This window comes from Pseudorasbora parva, chromosome 10 (assembly GCF_024679245.1).
Source record: "Pseudorasbora parva isolate DD20220531a chromosome 10, ASM2467924v1, whole genome shotgun sequence".
NCBI lineage: Eukaryota > Metazoa > Chordata > Actinopteri > Cypriniformes > Gobionidae > Pseudorasbora > Pseudorasbora parva.
This window is the reverse complement of record NC_090181.1, coordinates 37,329,909-37,349,830: the sequence shown is the minus strand read 5'-3', so window position 1 is coordinate 37,349,830 and position 19,922 is coordinate 37,329,909. Positions and strand designations below refer to the sequence as shown.

General features: G+C 39.1%; 1 protein-coding gene across 1 annotated transcript in view; it reads left to right on the top strand.

Moving 5' to 3' along the window:
- The window catches only part of kif6 (kinesin family member 6), a 340,398-nt gene extending 323,899 nt beyond the window's left edge, over positions 1-16,499 (top strand). The window contains exon 21 of the mRNA XM_067456029.1: positions 15,910-16,499. Coding sequence (XP_067312130.1) covers positions 15,910-15,923 — 14 coding nt within the window. The 3' untranslated portion in view covers positions 15,924-16,499. The remainder of the gene's footprint in view (positions 1-15,909) is intronic.
- Positions 16,500-19,922: the final 3,423 nt, after the last annotated feature.

Here is a 19,922-nt window from a genome sequence, read left to right as displayed (position 1 = left end):
CGCAGAAGCAGAGCCTGCTCGGTGCTTACTACCGTGGCAGTAACCCCGTTGAACACGGGCGGGTGTAACCCGAATTGATTTCTGTACCCTTTTTCTATTGTACGCAGGACCCATTCTGAGACATTCGGCAGAAGTTTCCACGCTGCCAGAAAATCTACTAAGGGAACCAGCCTCTCGAGGCCGGTCTCTGGATTTTCCTGTGTGGTCACCCCGGGGTCCTGTAACGGATAACCGGCAGGAAGCAACCGAACTGACCGCCCAGGGGCACTCCCGAGAGGGCGCGAACATCCCCAAGCCGCTACGTTTCCGGGCGGACATGGAGATATGCGTTCGCCAGGGACCGCCACGCCCTGAAGCACCAATGGTGGCAGGGTTGGCAGACCGGCCCCCCGATGGCACCGTGAAAGAGCGGGCGCCTCGGCGAGCTGCACTTTCCCGGAGGGGACTGCCATCGGAAGCCCTGCGCTCTTGGCATCAGGACTTCTTAGCCGAGGCCTTCCTAGCGATAAGGACAGTCCTCAGATCCATCCTACCGCGGGAAGGTCCCGGCTGAGCGCGTTGCCCGGACCCCCGTTCTCTCTGCGAAGGAGCCCGAGCAGCCACGCTCTGTTTCTGTTGCACTCGATGCGCTGCAGGACGTACTCGGCTGGGATATGATTTGCGGGGGAGAAACTTTTGAAACGCTGCTGCCTGCTTCCTGGCCTCCTGGTAACGGTCGACGACTGTTGTTACGGCGTCACCAAAGAGGCCAGTAGGTGAGACGGGCGAATCCATAAGAAACTTTTTATCTCTTTCTTTGATGTCTGAGAGGTTTAACCACAGATGTCTCTGCGTGGCCACCAGGGCTGCTATAGAGCGGCCGATGGATCTGGCACGAAGAGACAAATCTGCCGCACGTCTAATTTCAGCGATCGTTTCTCTCCCCACTTCTTCGGTCTCTTCATTTATATCCCCCAATAAATCGGCTTGATAAGCCTGCAGGACGGCCACCGTATGTAGACAGGCGGCCGCCTGCCCTGCTGCCGAGTACGCCCTGCCCACCAGCGCTGATGTTGTTCTCACGGGCTTGGTGGGCAGCTGCGGGGCTTGCAGCGACGATGCTAACTCGGGGGAGAGATAGCTCGCGAGCGTCTCTTCCACCCGAGGCATCGCCGCATAACCATGAGCCTTCAACCCGCTTATATTTGAGTATTCAGATGTGGGACGGGTTAAAGACTCTGGCAGATGCTGGTCTAGCCCAGGACCTCGACACCTCGGTGTGGAGGTCCGGGAAAAATGGCAAGCCCCGCCTAGGAGGTTGCGTGTATGAGGGCAGAAATCTTTCATCTAGCCTGCTTTGGTGCTTTTGTGACTCATAACGCTCGGCCGGCCAGTCTAAACTTAATCTGGCAACGGCGTGAGTGACAACCTCCATTAGCTCCTCCTGTGCGTGTGTGTGTAATGGTGGAAGTAGTTCGTCAGTTTCATTTATCAATCAATCAATCAATCAACTTTATTTATATAGCGCTTTTACAATCACGATTGTGTCAAAGCAGCTTCACAGTGTCAAACAGGATAATATTGCGACAAAATTAGATTTGGCTGTACAGTCGTACTGGAGAAAACAGTGATGTTATCAGCTTATTTTAATTTATCATATAGCGACAATGTTGGCAGATCAGTATAATTATGCTTACAACATCCAGTTCCTCGGAACTGGAGTGCTGCAGCTGATCTTGTGCCTCAGCGCGAGCGAAAGAAAACCGCACAGCGTGCTTCCAACTCACGAGCTGAGGCTTGAGATCCGGTGGGTAAGGGCAAAGATAGGGGATCACCCGTCTCTAACCCCGCCACTAGATCTAACTGTGATCCCCAGGACGCAAGCCTTCGCTGCGCCTCGGCAACAGCGGGACCCGAGCCCTGAGGACCGCAAGCCAAAGCACTCTCCTCGAAGAGTGCCTGGCGTGATCTCAGTGTTCGCATTGGGAGACTCTCGCAATGCTCGCAGCCAACCTCCTCGAGAGCTGACTGGGCATGCTCAAGCCCCAAACACATTACACACAGGTCGCGTGTATCCCCACCCGTGATGTAACGAGGGCAGGGAGTAACACATCGCCTGAACTGACTAGACATTCTTTTTTCTTTTTCTCTGACACACACAATAAATGGACATACAATTTCACACAGAGCGCTTCGTGAAGGCACAGAAGTTAGTGACTGTTTGGTCCAGGTGTGCTTTATAGCTTCCTGGTTGATGACGTCACTCGCCCGTGACGTATCTTACCGCTATTGGACTGATTACACAAGTGCTTCATGACACGGTATGCAGAGGCGCCCCCTAGCGTTTCGACGTAGCTCGAAGTTCCCTCGAGATAGGGAACGTCACAACTCCCTGCCCTACTTACATCGGGATTTGACCTACAAGACAAGAACTTGGCTATATGGATGGATGTGTGGAAGTCTTGTTCATGTGCATAGTTTTTTCTGTTGTTGTTTTTTGTCTACGTTAATTATTTGCCCTTGACAGCTAATGTTTTTTTTTGTTTTTTTTTGTTTTTTTTATAAATTACTGGAACACACTGGCGAATAGCACACACAACATCTATAATAATATAAATTAATAATTTATTTTGTGTCAGTTATAATGTGAAAGGACTGAGCAGCCCAATTAAAAGAAAGAAAGTATTTAATCAGTTTAAAAAAAAATAACAATGGGGAGTTCAAGGGAAAGAAAAGAGGTGTCGCAATCATGTTTGCCAAGTCTGTCTTTTTTAATATGGAGCAAGTATACAAAAATAAAGAGAGGAGATATGTCATGGTAGTTGGAACAATTTCAGGCAAAAAAAAAAAAAAAAACTATTCTTAAACTTTATGCACCTAAAGATTTTTAAAAAATGTTTCTCTCTTTTGGCACAGAAAGGCGAGGGAATTTATTTAATCGGTGGGGACTTTAACTGTGTATTAGATAGCCATGTTAATAGGTTACCAGCAGAAGGGGGACCACAGTCAAAAAAAGTAAAAGCTCTTTTAGGAATAATGAGAGAGTTAGGTTTAACGGATATTTGGCGACACTTGCATACTAAAGAGAAGGATTTTACCTTTATGTCACATGTGCATGGTAGTTATTCTAGAATAGACTTCTTTTGTACATCTAGAGTACAGTCCCTGACAAAAGTCTTGTCGCTTATCTATTTTCTAGAAATAGCTGATATTAACCTGACTTTTAATTAATTAATTAATTGGTGTTAGAAATAGCTCATACACTCTAAAAAATGCTGGGTTAAAAACAACCCAAGTTGGGTTGAAAATGCACCGACCCAACAATTGGGTTGTTTTAACCCAATGGTTGAGTTGTTCTTACCCAGCAATTGGGTTGTCTTAAGCAACATTTAACCCAACCACTGGGTTAAAACAACTCAACCACTGGGTTAAAACAACTCAACCATTGGGTTAAAACAACTCAATTGTTGGGTCGGTGCATTTTCAACCCAACTTGGGTTGTTTTTAACCCAGCATTTTTTAGAGTGTATGAAAAGCTAAAACCCTCCCAAATGATGTTTAATGCACTGAAATATATAATTTTCATAGAAAAAATATTTATCATTTAATCAAGACAGAAAGGTCCAATTTTGGCAAGACAAAAGTTTTGTCGCCTATACAGAAATTGAACAAATTTACTGCAAATACAAAAATATGTCAGCAAATTAAGTTGTGGTGCTGTGAGATCCAAATTTAATATCTTATATGACTTCCATGAGCTTGAAGGACTGCATCCATGCGGTTTGGCAAGGATTCATACAATTTATTGATGAAGTCATCAGGAATAGCTAAGAAAGCAGTCTTGCATGCCTCCCAGAGTTCATCAATATTCTTTGGTTTCGTCTTCCATGCGTCCTCTTTCATCCTACCCCACATATGCTCAATGATGTTCATGTCTGGTGACTGGGCTGGCCAATCCTGGAGCATCTTGATCTTCTTCGCCTTGAGGAACTTTGATGTGGAGATGGAAGTATGCGATGGAGCACCGTCCTGCTGCAGAATTTGGCCTCTTTTATGGTTGGGAATAAGAGGTAGCTAAGATTTCTTGGTATTTTAGACTATTGATGTTGTCTTCCACCCTGCAGATCTCTCGCACACCCCCATACTGGATGTAACCCCAGACCATGATTTTTGCGCCACCAAACTTCACTGTTTTCTGGGTGAATCTCACCAGAAGATTCATCTGAAAAATCCACCTTCTGCCACTTTTCCAGCGTCCATCCTTTTAGCAGGCTGTGGGCCTTGGCAAATGCCACACCGTTTTTCAATTGTCTTTTGTTTAGTGCTTGCTTCTGGGCACTGATTCGACCATGGAGGCCATTTCGAGACAGAATCCGACAAACTGTTCTGGTTGACACAGGGACTTCAGGTGACCAGGTCTCGTGGAGCTCTGCTGCAGTGGAAAATGGGCTGGCCTTGGATTTTCGAGCCAACAAACGGTCCTCTCGAGCAGTTGTCTTGTGGGGTCTGCCTGACCTGGGCTTGTCAAAAACGTCTCCAGTCTCTTCAAATCTTTTTTTTTATCCTCTGTACTTGACGCTTAGACACATTGAAGGTGTCTGCCACATCAGCAGTGGATCTGGTCTTCAGCCTCTTGATAATCAAAACTTTAGTCTCTGGGTGAATCTTAGGCATGTTTGCAGAGGTCTAGTTGCAGTTGATGTGAAGGTCTAGCATACTGGGGTTCTTTTTATACACACTTGAGACCTAATTGATCCATTATTAGTCACAGGTGAAGCTCATATGACAAGGTGACAACACTTATGTCTTTGCAAAAATTGACTCAATGGGCTTTACCAAGCTGTGAATATTAGAATACTTTTTGAAAGTTTAGTTTTTCACTGAAACATTATCACAAAAGCTGGTGGGATTAAAATGAGCCATTTCTTGTAAAAAAAAAATCTTGATTAGAAATATATTTCAGCGGCACTTTAGGTCAATTTGTACACAAGCGACAAGACTTTTGTCAGGGTTTTACATTTACATAATTTCAAAGAATGTTATATACATCCTAAAACTATATCGGATCATGCTCCAGTTAGGCTAAATCTTCAATTAGGACAAGATAAACAATTTAAAAACTGGAGATTAAATGTCTCAATAATAAATAATTGTAAGGCGAAAGAGGAAATAAAACAACAACTGATTGAATACTTCGATAATAATGATAATGGAAATCTATTTTGTGGGAGGGGGCCAAAGCAGTGACGAGGTCAAATAATAGAAATAAAGTCCAGGATGAGAAAATCAGATAAAGAGTAAAATCAGGAAACTGGAAACTGAACATAAACAAACAGGTCAAATACATTTTTTAGAATGTTTAAAGCAGGAAAGAAAGAATTTGGATAATTTGCTCACATATAAAGCAGAGCGGGCAATCAGATTTGTAAGCAGAAATTACTATGAGATGAGTAATAAGGCTAGTGGGCAAGCAGGGTAGTTACAAAAATCAAACACCCAAATACCTCAACAATTCTAACATAACCAAGTTATATAGTTAATGCGTTTTGAAAATTATCATAAAAAATTATATGAAGGCCAGAAATTAATAATTAAGGAGGAAAAAAGTAAAAGTTTTTTTTACAACCAATTGAATTAAGTTAATTAACAGAGGTAGATGCAAAGGAAATGATATCCCCCATCACAGAAGAAGAAAGAAGTGAGACTATCACAAATTAAAAAAAAACAATAAGTCACCAGGGGTAGACGGATTCCCCAGGGAAATGTATAAGGCATTTGTAGAGGAACTGGCTCCTAATTTATGTAAGGTATTTAACTATGTGCTACATAATGAAGACCCCCACATTCATGGTCTGACGCAATAATTACTGTAATTCATAAAACTGGAAAAGACCCTACACAATGTATGGCTTATAGACCAATAAGCTTACTATGTCAGGATATGAACATTTTAATTTCAATATTAGCAAACAGAATTCAGAAACATATTAAAAAGTTGGTTAAACCGGATCAGACTGGATTTATTAATAGAAGATATGGAAAAAATAACATTAGAAGAGCTTTAAACTTACAGCAAATTGTAAAAGATAGTAAAACACCCTCAATGCTTCTTAGCTTAGATGCTGATGTAGTGAGATCAAGATCTGACTATGGATAATGCGTCACTATCGTTTAAGATGTGGCCAATCAGTTATTGCTCCATTGGCGTATATAAACTTGTTGCCCATGCCTCCTGGAGTGCATCATGGTCAACCCCACCCCTTTTGTGTTGTTGTCACGGACTATGGAGGGTGATGAGTAATTGTAAATTTGAGTGTGGGCGATGTGCTGCTTACTTCCAGTGCGGTGTGCCTTCAGGGCTCCCATTGGTATGGCATTGCCACTTAATGTAACCCTGATTGGAGCACCAGCTGTTGCTGTTTAACAAGGATATTGAGTGACTTTTGTAGATGCTGTCAAAGTATTACTTCACTGGATCATTGAGTCTGTTTTTTGGACGTTGAGCAGGTTTCTTGACACTTCCTCTCAACAATCTTTTTCTTCACCTCTCACTCCTTGAGCTGCGCTGCTGCTTTTGGTGTCTGGGTACATCTGTGTCAACCATACTTAACATTAAGTGGGCTGGATGTTATATGTATTTATGTTTACATTTAATATTCTTTGTTTTCTTTGTAGACTTGTTTGTATGAGTTATTCTGAGTTGAACTGCAACGGTTTGGTACATGCAGTTTGGTGATTTTTATTGTACATTTACGTGCCTTTGTAGTTTTCTTTCTTTAATGTGAGTTGTCAGTATTTATACTTGGTTTATTCTGAGTGTATTGTAAATCATTGCTTCCTTTCTTTTGGTTATATTTGATTTTGTAAATTGATTGTTTTCTTTACACTTTACTTTTACTTTCGTATCTTCTTCTTTAGGAGCTGTGGGCTTCCTGGAGCGGGCAGGTTCTTTACGGCATTACAGGCTTTACATCACCAAAGGGTGTCATTCTTGCTGTGTCCTTTATTGCCGTGTCACTAGTTTTGTGTCTTTACAGTGAACTTGGTTGGTGTGATTCTGTTTCCATTGTATGCCTGTTGCGGTTACACTAGCCTGCTCTCCAGAGAAAGCCTCAGCCCGTCAAGATTTATTGTCCATGACACTTGTCCCTCTTGTTTGAAATAATTGTTGGCCAACTTTCTTAGAAACAAATAAATTATATTTTGTACGGAACCCATGCCTCTTGCCTCTCTTGGTGGAACGCACTTGCATGCTTTTTCGAAGGTTTTCCCCATTAATACGGGGTGGCGTAGTCATTACAATCGAGCCACATGCTACACTGAGAAAGCATTTGATAGGGTGGACTGGGTGTTTCTGAAACAGACTCTTTAAGGACAACTCCGGTGAGAAATGAACCTAGGGGTAATTAACAGATGGTTACAGAGTAGATCGTTCTCTGGGATGCGTTTTCATGGAAATCGAATGTAAAGAGTTTTATCTTTAAAAACAGATTAGCTTATAACACTAGTCTATGGGGCACACATTAGTGAAATTAAATCGCTAGTTAATACCACTAACAAGGCTCAAAATAGCCCCACACTAACACAGTAGCATAATGAGGGTCCCTACATGCAAACCGAAGGATTGAGAACATTGTAAGAGCACAAACAGTTTAATAAAAAGACACTTTATAAACATAGTACATTACGCGTTCACGGACAGGCGCCATCTTGGAAAACAGTCTCGACTCATCGAGCCACGAGCGCTCTGCTAAGTGATGAACTGTGACTTATATGGTCCGTTGTTTCCGGAAGAAAACACTGAACTCAACAGAGAAAAAAAAGAAAAAAAACTAAAAATGTCCATGTTATTACATTTCACAAACTTAATTCCTATTGACCAGCTCACTTAGAACAGCGCTCGTGGATCGATTAGTCGAGACTGTTTTCCAAGATGGTGCCTGTACGGGAACGCGTAAGGGACTATGTTTATAAATTATCTTCTTATTAAACATTTTGTACACTTAAAAAGTTCTCAATGCTTCGGTTTGCATGTAGAGACCCCCATTATGCTACCGTGTTAGTGTGAGGCTATTTTGAGCCTTGTTAGTGGTATTAACTAGCGATTTAATTTTACCACCCTGTGTCTACCCTGTGCCCCATAGACTAGCGTTATAAGCTAATCTGTTTTTAAAGATAAAACTCTTTACATATGATTTTCATTAAAACGCATCACAATGCTGGAGAATAGACAAATACTGAAACATGTATGTTACATACATATATGTGCAGACTTGCAGTTAAAATCTGACATTTTTCAACAGAAGTGGGCACTAATTGAAAAATATTTGCTTGAAGGAAATAGTCAAAAGAAATTGAGACAATATAGATTAATGATTGAACTACGCAGATAATGTACTGGTATATGATATATTCTTTGAAGTACTGTCACAGACTATTTTCTTTAACTTTGGGTGTTTTTTTGTTAGTTTTTTTGTTTTTTAATTTATTTACTTTGAATGATAGATATTCTATGTATATGTAATGTTATGGAATTACCTTTTTCTCAATAAAACGGAACAAAACTTTATAAAACTGAATTAAACTTTTTCGGAAACTATCAAAAATATGCCATTGCAAAAGAGGAAAAACACATTGAAAATGAAAAAAAAAAAATAACTCAGTCGCACAAATGTAACAGGATATTCAGTATGCTTCATTCTTTGTTAATGTTTTTAAAAGATTAGTTTTCGCAATTCGTGGATTATGAATGCATTGACAAAGATTTTGCTTACGTTTCTCAGTTTTTCGTTTGCTTTTGATGGACAGGTCCCCTCTGACCTGCGCATATTGGAATGATCTTGCTGTGCATTGTATTCGTTCGTAAAGATGAGCTCTCAGGAGAGACATGGAGCGGCGGCGGCTTCATCATCTCCTTCACCCGCTTGTTCTTCAGGGCAGTAATACCTTTGTGTTATTGAAGTAACCAATAATATCGATAAAAGTTGTATCCATGTACAGTGTGCAACAGTTCGTTGCGGGTTATTGATAGGCGTAATTTGCGGGTGGGACATGTCCCCACCACTTTTTGAAACATTGAAACATCTTGTTGCATGGATGAACCTAACTAATAAAACAAAACATCTCTGGTTAACTAGAAGAGCATAATTTAATTAATTTGTTATATAAAAGGTGATCTGGCGCTCGTTGCTGCTGTTATCAGTGGCGCATGCATGTGCAGTCTACACACAGACGTGCGCTTTAATCGCTTTACGCCGTTACAGACTTTCTATTTGTTCTGGTGAAATCATGAAATAAAATGCATTAAAAAAAAAAAATGTCCCTGCTCTTGATATACAACCAGTGTTGATCAGTATAGATGCAAGAATTAAACATGACACAGCAAATTACTGAGGGATAAAAACCTTGTGTTGGGTATCTTGTGATAAAATCTGGTGTTAATTTACAAATAAACACTGTGCTTCATCATTAAACAAGTGATAAAGCATATAATGCTTTATCACTTGTTTAATGATGAAGCACAGTGTTTCCTTTGGGTGATAAAGCACAGGGTTTCCTTTGGGTGTTAACAATCAATATCTGCGCATGTGCAGAGCATTTTAAATCTCCCAGCTCATCCTTCGGTCTCTCCATCTATATGGATTTCCCTGCACACACAACGGTTACAAGGACAAGGTATAGTATTATTATCAACTTGTGCTTTATAAATGAGCTTGTATAATTAGCAACGTAGCCGATTTGGTTGACTTAACTCTGTTAGCGTTTTTTTGTTTGTTTTGTTTTTTTACCTCAGTTTAAATTTAGCGCGCTTTTGATCTGCCATTCATTTGGCGTATCTTTAGGGCTTCCAGCCTTTATAAGATCGTTTATATCTTTCACCCCGTAACTACGAGTTAATTCCGGTGTTTTGAAATGTCATTCAAATGAGAAAGCAGACGTAAATCGAATTAATTAATTGCTCTTAATTTGTTTTGACTTGTGTGGAGGCCGGAGCTTGATCATTGGCCATGCGAGCACCCACAGATAGCACGGCCCATCATTGCCGGCGCTGCGCATACTGATTGGCCTGTAACATTTTCCGAGTGAAATGCTCTGTATGTTCTAGCAATCTTCTTGTGATACTTTGATAACATACGTCAACCATTCTGCACAGGGCTCCAAATTGTTGAAAAACGATGTGTTTGTTTTACCCAAATTTGTCTCTTTAACAGGAACAATACTGTGTTTGGATAATTTTGTGGAGCACTAGCAACGCCAAGATCATGTGATCGATTCCCAGGGAAAGTAAGAACTGACAAAATGTAAAAATGTGTACATTGAATGCAGTGTAAGTCGCTTTGGATAAAATTGTCTGTCAAATGTAAATGTATTAATTCATAAAGGAATAGTATTTTTTATCAGGATGAATTACAAGCCAGACGGTGTTTTATCATTAAGACTGATTTAAGATATGCAATGTTGAATTTTTGTATTTTCAATTAAAGAATTACTTGAGGAATGTTTCTTTGTTTAAAGGTGAACTATGTAGTATTTTTGCAGTAAAATATCCAAAAACCACTAGGCCAGTGTTATATATTTTGTTCAGTTGAGTACCTACAATATCCCAGATGTTTCCAACTATTTGTAAATTGTGAGAAAATTGCTATTTTAACTAAGGACAGGGACGTTGCAGCATTGCATTTGAGAGAGTCGCCTGTCAATTGCGTCATATCTGCGTTACCCTCAGTTTCGGCTTTTATTTGGCAGGAGCGCTTTATTCTTAGCAGTGTGAACAACTGAATGCACGGAGTAACGTCATAACATCGTTTTAAACACACTTAAATGTATCTAATATGATAAACAGAGCTCCATTACCATAAAATCATAACCGGAAGAGCGGATCTGTGCAGGCGCCCGGCAAATGAGTCCCGTCCCGTCATAATAAAAGTCCCGGTATTCGCAAGGCGGGTATTTGTTTAACAATCGCTCCAGCAGCTTTGCTCAGGTCCATAACACTCGGTCCTGCTCTGCTTTAGACTACAGTAACGTTAATAACCGCATGCATGAACGTGATTTCTGCCCGAGTCCTATTTTTCACCGGCTGTGATGAGAAGACCACATCTCCCAAGATGCTGCGCTCACACTTTGCGTCATCAAACTACGCATTTGTTTTGCATAGGCGCCCTCCAGTGGACAAAAGCTGCATAGTGCACCTTTAATGCACTGATGTCTTATGGTGCCGAGTCATATTTCTACATAATTACAAAATATGAACTTGTTTGAAACGCAGTAGAGATTTATCATAGTAAGATGTTATTGCATTGGAGTATAAGAAGACTGTTTTATTCAATTGTATGTGTGACAACAATGTGTGGCTTACTGTAGCGATTCCTGGGGAAAGCAAGAACTGACAAAAATGTTTTTGTTTTTTTTAATGGAGCTGAGGTGACGCAATGACTATAGACGGCAGATAAATGGCTATCCACTTGTAACCACGCCCTTAATTATGCAGAACTTTAAGGCTTTATATAACGTAAACGAATGAGTTATAAAAAAATTCACCCCCCTCACAGTTGTCATGAAGATCAAATTTAGCCTTATAAGCCAAAACCACAATTTGTACCAGGCTGTAAACATGTTTTTTTCTGCTTTAAAATTGAGAATTTTAACATGGGGCTCAATGAGATTCTGCTTCCTTCTGGAGCCTGTCCCTAGAGGCCAGTTAAGAAATTGCAGTTTACATTACTTCTGTATTGGCTTCAAGAGAAATCGCGGGAGGTTGCCGCTTGGTCAAAACAGCAAACGAAAAACTGAGAAACGTAAGCAAAATCTTTGGCAATGCATTCACAATCCACGATTTGTAAAAACGAATCTTTGAAAAACATTAACAAAGAATGAGGCATTCTGAATAACCTGTTACATTTGTGCTGTTACATATGAGTTTATTTTTATTTTTTTGAGTTTTTCTTTTTTTGTAATGGTATATTTTTGATAGTTTCTAAAAAAAGTTTCGTTCAGTTTTATAAAGTTTCGTTCAGTTTTATTGAGACAAAGGACATTTCATATAATGTAACAGTGTTCTGTTTATAGGAAAAGTTTAATAAAAACACAGTAAAATTATTTTAATAATATTTCACAGTAATACATAAATATATTGTAATAACATAAATACAGTCTTGGTGAGAAGAAGAGTTTCTTTAAAAACATGAAAAAATCTTAGCATTCTAAAACTTTTGACCGGTAGTGTATACACACACACACACACACACACACACATATATATATATATATATATATATATATATATATATATATATATATATATATATATATATATATATATATATATATATATATATATATATATATATATATAGGAATACTTTGTGGAACTGATGAATGAGGAAAATGACGGGGAGAGAAGAGTTGTGGAGGCAAATATTGTTGACCAGGAATTAGAAAGTATAAGAAAGGGTGAAGTTAGGAGAGCTTTGAAGAGGATGAAGAGAGGAAAGACAGTTGGTCCTGATGACATACCAGTGGAGGTATGGAAGTGTCTAGGAGAAATGGCAGTAGAGTTTTTAACTAGGTTGTTCAACAAGGTTTTAGAGAATGGGAGGATGCCTGAGGAATGGAGGAGAAGTGCTTTGGAGCCGATTTTTAAGAACAAGGGAGATGTGCAGAGTTGTGGAAACTAAAGAGGTATTAAGCTGATGAGCCATACAATGAAGTTGTGAGAAAGAGTAGTGGAAGCAAGGCTAAGGGGAGAGGTGGACATTTGTGAGCAGCAGTATGGTTTCATGCCAAGAAAGAGCCCTACAGATGCATTATTTGCTTTGAGAATGTTAATGGAGAAGTACAGAGAGGGTCAGAAAGAGCTGCATTCTGTTTTTGTAGATTGAGAAAGCATATGACAGAGTGCCAAGGGAGTATCTGTGGTATTGTATGATAAGGTCTGGATTGGCAGAGAAGTATGTTAGAGTGGGACAGGACATGTATGAGAGCAGTAGGACAGTGGTAAGGTGTGCCGTAGGTGAGACAGAGACAGACATGGTGAAGGTGGGACTACATCAAACGTCGGCTCTAAGCCCCTTCTTGTTTGCGGTGGTGATGGACAGGCTGACAGATGAGGTCAGACAGGAATCTCCATGGACTATGATGTTTGCGGATGACATTGTGATCTGTAGTGAGAGCAGGGAGCAGGTGGAGGAAAGTCTAGATAGGTGGAGGTTTGCTCTTTAGAGAAGAGGAATGAAGGTTAGTCGCAGAAAGACAGAATACATGTGTGTGAATGTGAGAGAACCAAGTGGATCAGTGAGGTTACAGGGAGAAGAGGTAAAGAAGGTGCATGATTTTAAGTACTTAGGGTCAACAGTCCAGAGCAATAAGGAGTGTGGAAAAGAGGTGAAAAAGCATGTCCAGGCAGGTTGGAATGGGTGGAGAAAATTGTCGGGTCTGTTGTGTGATAAAAGTGTACCAGCAAGAATGAAAGGAAAGGTGTACAGGACAGTAGTGAGACCAGCGATGTTGTATGGTTTGGAGACAGTTGCACTGAGGAAAAGACAGGAGAAAGAGCTAGAGGTAGCAGAGCTGAAGATGTTGAGGTTCTCTTTGGGAATGACAAAGATGGATAGGATTAGGAATGAGTACATCAGAGGGACAGCACATGTGAGATGTTTTGGAGACAAAGTTAGAGAGGCCAGGTTGAGATGGTTTGGACATTTTCAGAGGAGGGAGAGTGAATATATCGGTAAAAGGATGCTGAGGTTAGAGCTGCCAGGCAGGAGGTCGAGAGGAAGACCAAAGAGGAGGTTTATAGATATAGTGAAGGATGACACGAAGGAAGTTGGTCTGAGAGAAGAGAATACAGAGGATAGGAATAGATGGAGGCAGATGATTCGCTGTGACGACCTCTGAAGGGAAAAACCACTATTCACTATTTGGATTGCCTTTGTTTTGTTTTATTTAATAGTTAGTAAAGAGATAAGCTGCACCAGATTCTCTTTTCCTTATCTTTGCCTGACTCACCATGACAGATGAATAAACCTTTCTCCTGAATGAATAATTTGTTCAATGAATCAGAGCAGACACTAATAGTTAGCAGCAGGGGTGTAGGTAGCAATTTTGGGCCCTATGAAAGAATATGAGCTTGGGCCCCCTATCATACCAAACATACAGGCCAACCTATAGCGATCCAAAAATCGTTGTCAGCCATTTAATTATATATACATTACTCAAACAAAAGTTTGAGAATGGTATGATTATTTAAATTGTTTTTAAAGAAGTCACTTTTGCTCACCAATGCTGCATTTATGTTATTAAAATACAAAAAAGCTGTTATATTGTGAAATATTTTTCAAATGTAAAATAACTTATCTTTGTGAATATTTAGTAAAGTGTAATTTATTCCAATGATCAAAACTGAATTTATCATCATTACTCCAGTCTTCAGTGTCACATGATCCTTCACTAATCGTTCTTATATGATGATTCACTGCTCAAGAAGCATTAATGATTATTATCAATGTTGAAAGCAGTTGTGTAAAACTTTTTTTAGGATTATATGATGAACAGAACGTTTTTTTTAAATATATTTTTGAGAAAGAACTTAAATAAATTAATACATAATTTATTCAGCAAGGATCCATTAAATTGATCAAGTGACAGTATAGACATTTATAATGTTGCAAAAGCTTTATATTATAGATAAATGCTGTTCTTTTGAACGTTCTATTCATTAAATTATCCTGAGAAAAATGTTTTCATCATACATTTCTGTTGATCATCAAATCCTCATAATGATTTCTGAAGGATTATGTGACTCTTGAGACTGGAGTAATGAGTATAAATTCAGCTTATTACAGAAATAAAATTTTAAAAATGTATTCAAATAATATATATATATATATATATATATATATATATATATATATATATATATATATATATATATATATATATATATATATATATATTACATTGTAAAAAATATTATACAATAATACTGTTTTTGCTGTAGTTTGGATCAAATAAATGCAGCCTTGGTGAGCAGAAGAAACATTTTTAAAATCTTACCGTTCTCAAACTTTTGACCGGTAGTTAAATAGCACAATATCAATCAATCGATCAATCAAATTTATTTATATAGCGCTTTTACAATCATGATTGTGTCAAAGCAGCTTCACAGTGTCAAACAGGATAATATTGCAACAAAATTAGATTTGGCTGTAGTCGTACTGGAGAAACGTGGCTTTAAAATGAAAGATTGGTATCAAAGAGCACACCCAGGTTCCTCACTGACAACGAGGGCTTGACAGAGCAGTCATCAAGTGTTAGACAGTATTCTCGGTTACTACTTGTGGAGCTTTTCTGTCCAATAATTAAAAATTCAGTTTTATCTGAATTAAGTTGCAGGAAAGTACTATTCATCCAATTTTTTATATCAGCTATGCATTCCGTTAATCTTGCGAATTGGTAGGTTTCGTCAGGGCGTGAGGACAATAGCTACTTCTAATATCCATCACCTTCTCCTTCCTTCCTGAATTGCATATTCCCCTTTTCAAAGCTGAGCTTTGGTTGATACAGTCTTTGCAAACTGATTGTTTCTGTTGCTCGTTTAACTTCTATTTTAACATAGCTGTTTAGTTAACTTAGGGGAGGTTGCCAGAAATGCAGAAATAACTGCAGAAAAAATACAGACATAATTTTGTTTTATTTGTTACTCTGGTAGATTATACATTTACAATTTATATTTCATTACTACTAGTAGCCTACTGTTACTACTAATAAAACCGATCCCTGGGGGCCCAAAAAGTGCATGGGCCCTTAGAATCGTCTCCCCCCCCCCCCCCCCCACACACACACACCCCTAGCTCTGGTTAGCAGAGATGTCATACAGATGATATGGATGACCTGTTGATTATCATGTCTCTTTGTGTCTTTTTGTTTCAGGAGGGGCAAAATAAGAACAGTTATTATGCATGGAGGAGGGCAAGAAATTATCAGCCAGTCACACATTTCTGCATACCTCTGGCCAAGACATTTTAATTACTCTTAAACATGTTGAAACTCATGTGGAGAGTACTCTATCTGTATAACAGGAAATATAATAGCATCACTTTATATCCATTTAAAACCTGGCTGTCACATCCACGCCTGTCCTGGACACCACTTCCTCATTATCTCTCGTTCTCCCCGGATTCCCTGCACCTGGTCCTCGTCATCAGCGCTAAAATCCGAGCCTGGAGCCCTCCCCTTGACAGCACGCCAAATGTGCATAATCTTTACTCTATTTAATTTGATGTAAGTGTGAACGTGTGAAATAATAACGTGTGTAATCTGTCAATGCATATTGAAACAATCAAATGAAGTTATTTGCTTGAGTGTATTTTGCTGATTATTGCCTTTCATTCACTTACGTTAATGATGTTTGTTTTCACAGTTAATTAATTCATCCTTCACGTCGGTTTCGACAGAAAATGTTTCACAACTACAGCACACATTGCAGGAATTGATCAAAAAACACGGATATGTTCTTTATATCTAAAGTAGCCAATAAGCATAGAATGAGTAAACCAACTCCTTGTTTATTGTCCTCATAAACTTGATGATTTTAAATATAATTATGAAGGTATTTTTAGTACAAAACACCTAAACAGGTGAGAGAGTGAATTTTGTATCTGTAGAGCATTTCCACACATATGTATCAATAAATTTGAAGTCACAGAGAAAACTCTTTTAGGCGTTGTAAACTTGTAGCTTTTTTCTCTTTCTTACAAAAACAGTTATACCTTCACACATTCTTCACTGCAGGTGCACAAATCCTATTCTACGAATCACACATGAAGAAACTCATACTCTCACATTTTTGCTACAGTTGCTGCAGTGCATATGGTGCAAAACACAGTCACACCCGTAATTAATCCATATCGAAAATGTGAAGTCACGGACAAATTTTGCACATCCGCGAATTAACATGTGAATCCATGCAATGAGAGTTGAACACTTTTAGAATATTTGGTCACAAATGCATTACTTTTCTTGGATATTTTTCTAACACAATCACAATTCCAATCATTACAACTGCTGACAAGTTCGACGCGCTCTCACTTTTGCACCATATACACCGTAAAGTGTGGAGCAAAAGTGACTTGAGCATCTGAGAGGCAGCGGCAGGCCCTGTGCAGAGAGCAGAGACTCTCGGAAGAGCTTGTTTGTACGGAGCCCCACCCCCAACAGGACAGATAGATAGATAGATAGATAGATAGATAGATAGATAGATAGATAGATAGATAGATAGATAGATAGATAGATAGATAGATAGATAGATAGATAGATAGATAGATAGATAGATAGATAGATCTATCTATCTATCTATCTATCTAGCCCCACCCCCAACAGGACGATAGATAGATAGATAGATAGATAGATAGATAGATAGATAGATAGATAGATAGATAGATAGATAGATAGATAGATAGATAGATAGATAGATAGATAGATAGATAGATAGATAGATAGATAGATAGATAGATTTTAGTGTCCCCAACTGTGCAAGCCAAGCCAAAGGCGACAGTGGCAAGGAACCAAAACTCCATCAGGGCATGATGGAGAAAAATAAAACTTGAGAGAAACCAGACTCAGTCGGGGTGCCAGTTCTCCTCTGGCCTATTAACACACCGTGTATGATTATTATTCTGGCAACCTTACAGGTCAGAAATCATATTAGATCGGAATATTCAAAATTTCAGGGTATCCCGGAAGAGACAGGTTTATTTAGGATGGGGCGTCGATTACACAAGAGTATGAATACATGAAAGATCAGAGTTATTGCGCCTGAGACGGGTTTTTTGAGCATGAGGTGCCGGTGAGGCAAATTCGGAGGAGACACCAATTGACACGGCTCAGCAGATTGTGCCCTATTGTGCCCTGGTGGCCTGTATACAGTAGCCAACACAAATGTCAAACAGGATTTATCAATTACACTACACAATGTTACATAAAGCAACAAAACTTCAAAGGAATTATATTTGAAACTAGACTTCTGAGTAATACTGAATATTTTATTATAAATTACAGCAACACCTCCCCCTTTACCTTTCAGACGTGGCTCATGTTTATAACAATAATCTCGTGGGGTGCACTCATTTAAAGTAATGTAATCGTCAGGTTTTAGCCAGGTTTCTGTCAAACACAGCACATCTAAATTATGATCTATAATCATATCATTAACAATAAGCGTTTTTGGAGAAAGGGATTGAATATTCAGCAACCCAAGCTTTATCAATTGTTCATCCGTATTATATCTGTTGTTTATTTGTTGGACATCAATTACATTTTTACTGTTGCAGACAGTTGGTTTAGCCAGTTTGTCTTCTTCCTGACCTGGGCCCCAGTGAGTCAAGGTTTAGCTCTAAGACTATGTGCCAAATTACTAGAGAGAAGAGCAGCACCAGCCCAGGAGGGATGAATGCCGTCTATCTTCAACAGGTTAGGTCTGCCCCAAAAACTTTTCCAATTGTCTATGAACCAGAGCCGATCCTGAACTCCCTGGGTCCCTAAGCAAAATTCTGCTAAGGGGCCCTCTTACCTGACCCGTAAGCTATTTAAACCATTTTCCAAATGCCATGCAGTTACACCTGACACCTTAGTGCTCCCAATACAATCCTTCCTCCTTTGAACAAAAACAGTCAAAGAATGAGGTTCAAACAAACAATATTTATTAAAGAGTATTTTCTATAGAATCTTAAGATAGTACTTGCTGAAGAAGACGGCTTTACTGTTGGTTAATCAGGCTGTACGGGGTCTGTGCTAGAACTGGCTGAGGCTGGATGTGGATCATCTGGGTCTGTGCTTGTCCTGGCAGATGATCCAGCATTTCCTCTACGTACAAACATAAGCATAGCGCTTGCAAATTATAGATACATTTTATAAGCAGCATCAGACCCATTCAAACTGGCTCCCCCAGATTTCCTTTTATACATTTTCAAATAAAATACTATTTATACTATGGCTTGGCTCTTGTAATGTTTAACAAACTAGTGATTCAGATATCAAGAATCACTGTGAATTATGACATCATTGTTGATATTTTGTACAAGTGAACATGTAATCCCTGATATCAAAAAGACATTGTTACTAGTAAAAATTCCATACCTAATATCAAGAATTCATATTGTTCAAATAGTGAACATTTATTTATTGACATTAAAAATGCATAAATTGTGAATAAATAAAAGCTAAAATGGCTTGCCATAGGATGCTACTGTTTTATATTATGCATGTTAAAGCAATATTTGATTTATTGTAATTATTTACTGAGGGATGTGCATCCATATAAACCAGTATGTCCAGCTAATTAATATCAACATTTTAAATTCAATATAGCCTATAAATCAATAGTCAATCAATGTCAAATTGTCAATACATTGCTTTCCATCTTGCATAATTTGTGCAGTAGTTAAGAATTTTAACTAAACATTGACTAAGACTAGATAATCATTGTCTTGTTATGTAGCCTATGTGCACTTATGATGAGGAGGAGGACCATCACGACCATATATTGTTCTGTCGGTCTGGTATCTATACAGATATTTCTGCTGGAAAATACACGTTTCATTTCGTGCACGCGCATATTCATGTTCATGCGCGACACGGATCTTTTCCGAGCTGCAGTAAACAAACACAGTTGCTGTTTATAAAAAAAACAACAACTTAATTTTATTTCTGAGGCACAAAGACACAGAACACAGCCCTGAAAGCGGCTGGCATTAGCTAGCTAGACAGATCAAGAGATGCATAGCCTGCCTGTCCAGCTTAGCAAGACAACAGAAGAGATGCACATCAACTTAACTTTACTGTTATTTGCTGACATCAAACTTGGGAAAGGAGAGAACACAAGTTTACCTGATTGCTGTTCCTGCAATTCACTCTCGTGGTGTTTTTTCCCTCTTTTCATGGCCAGA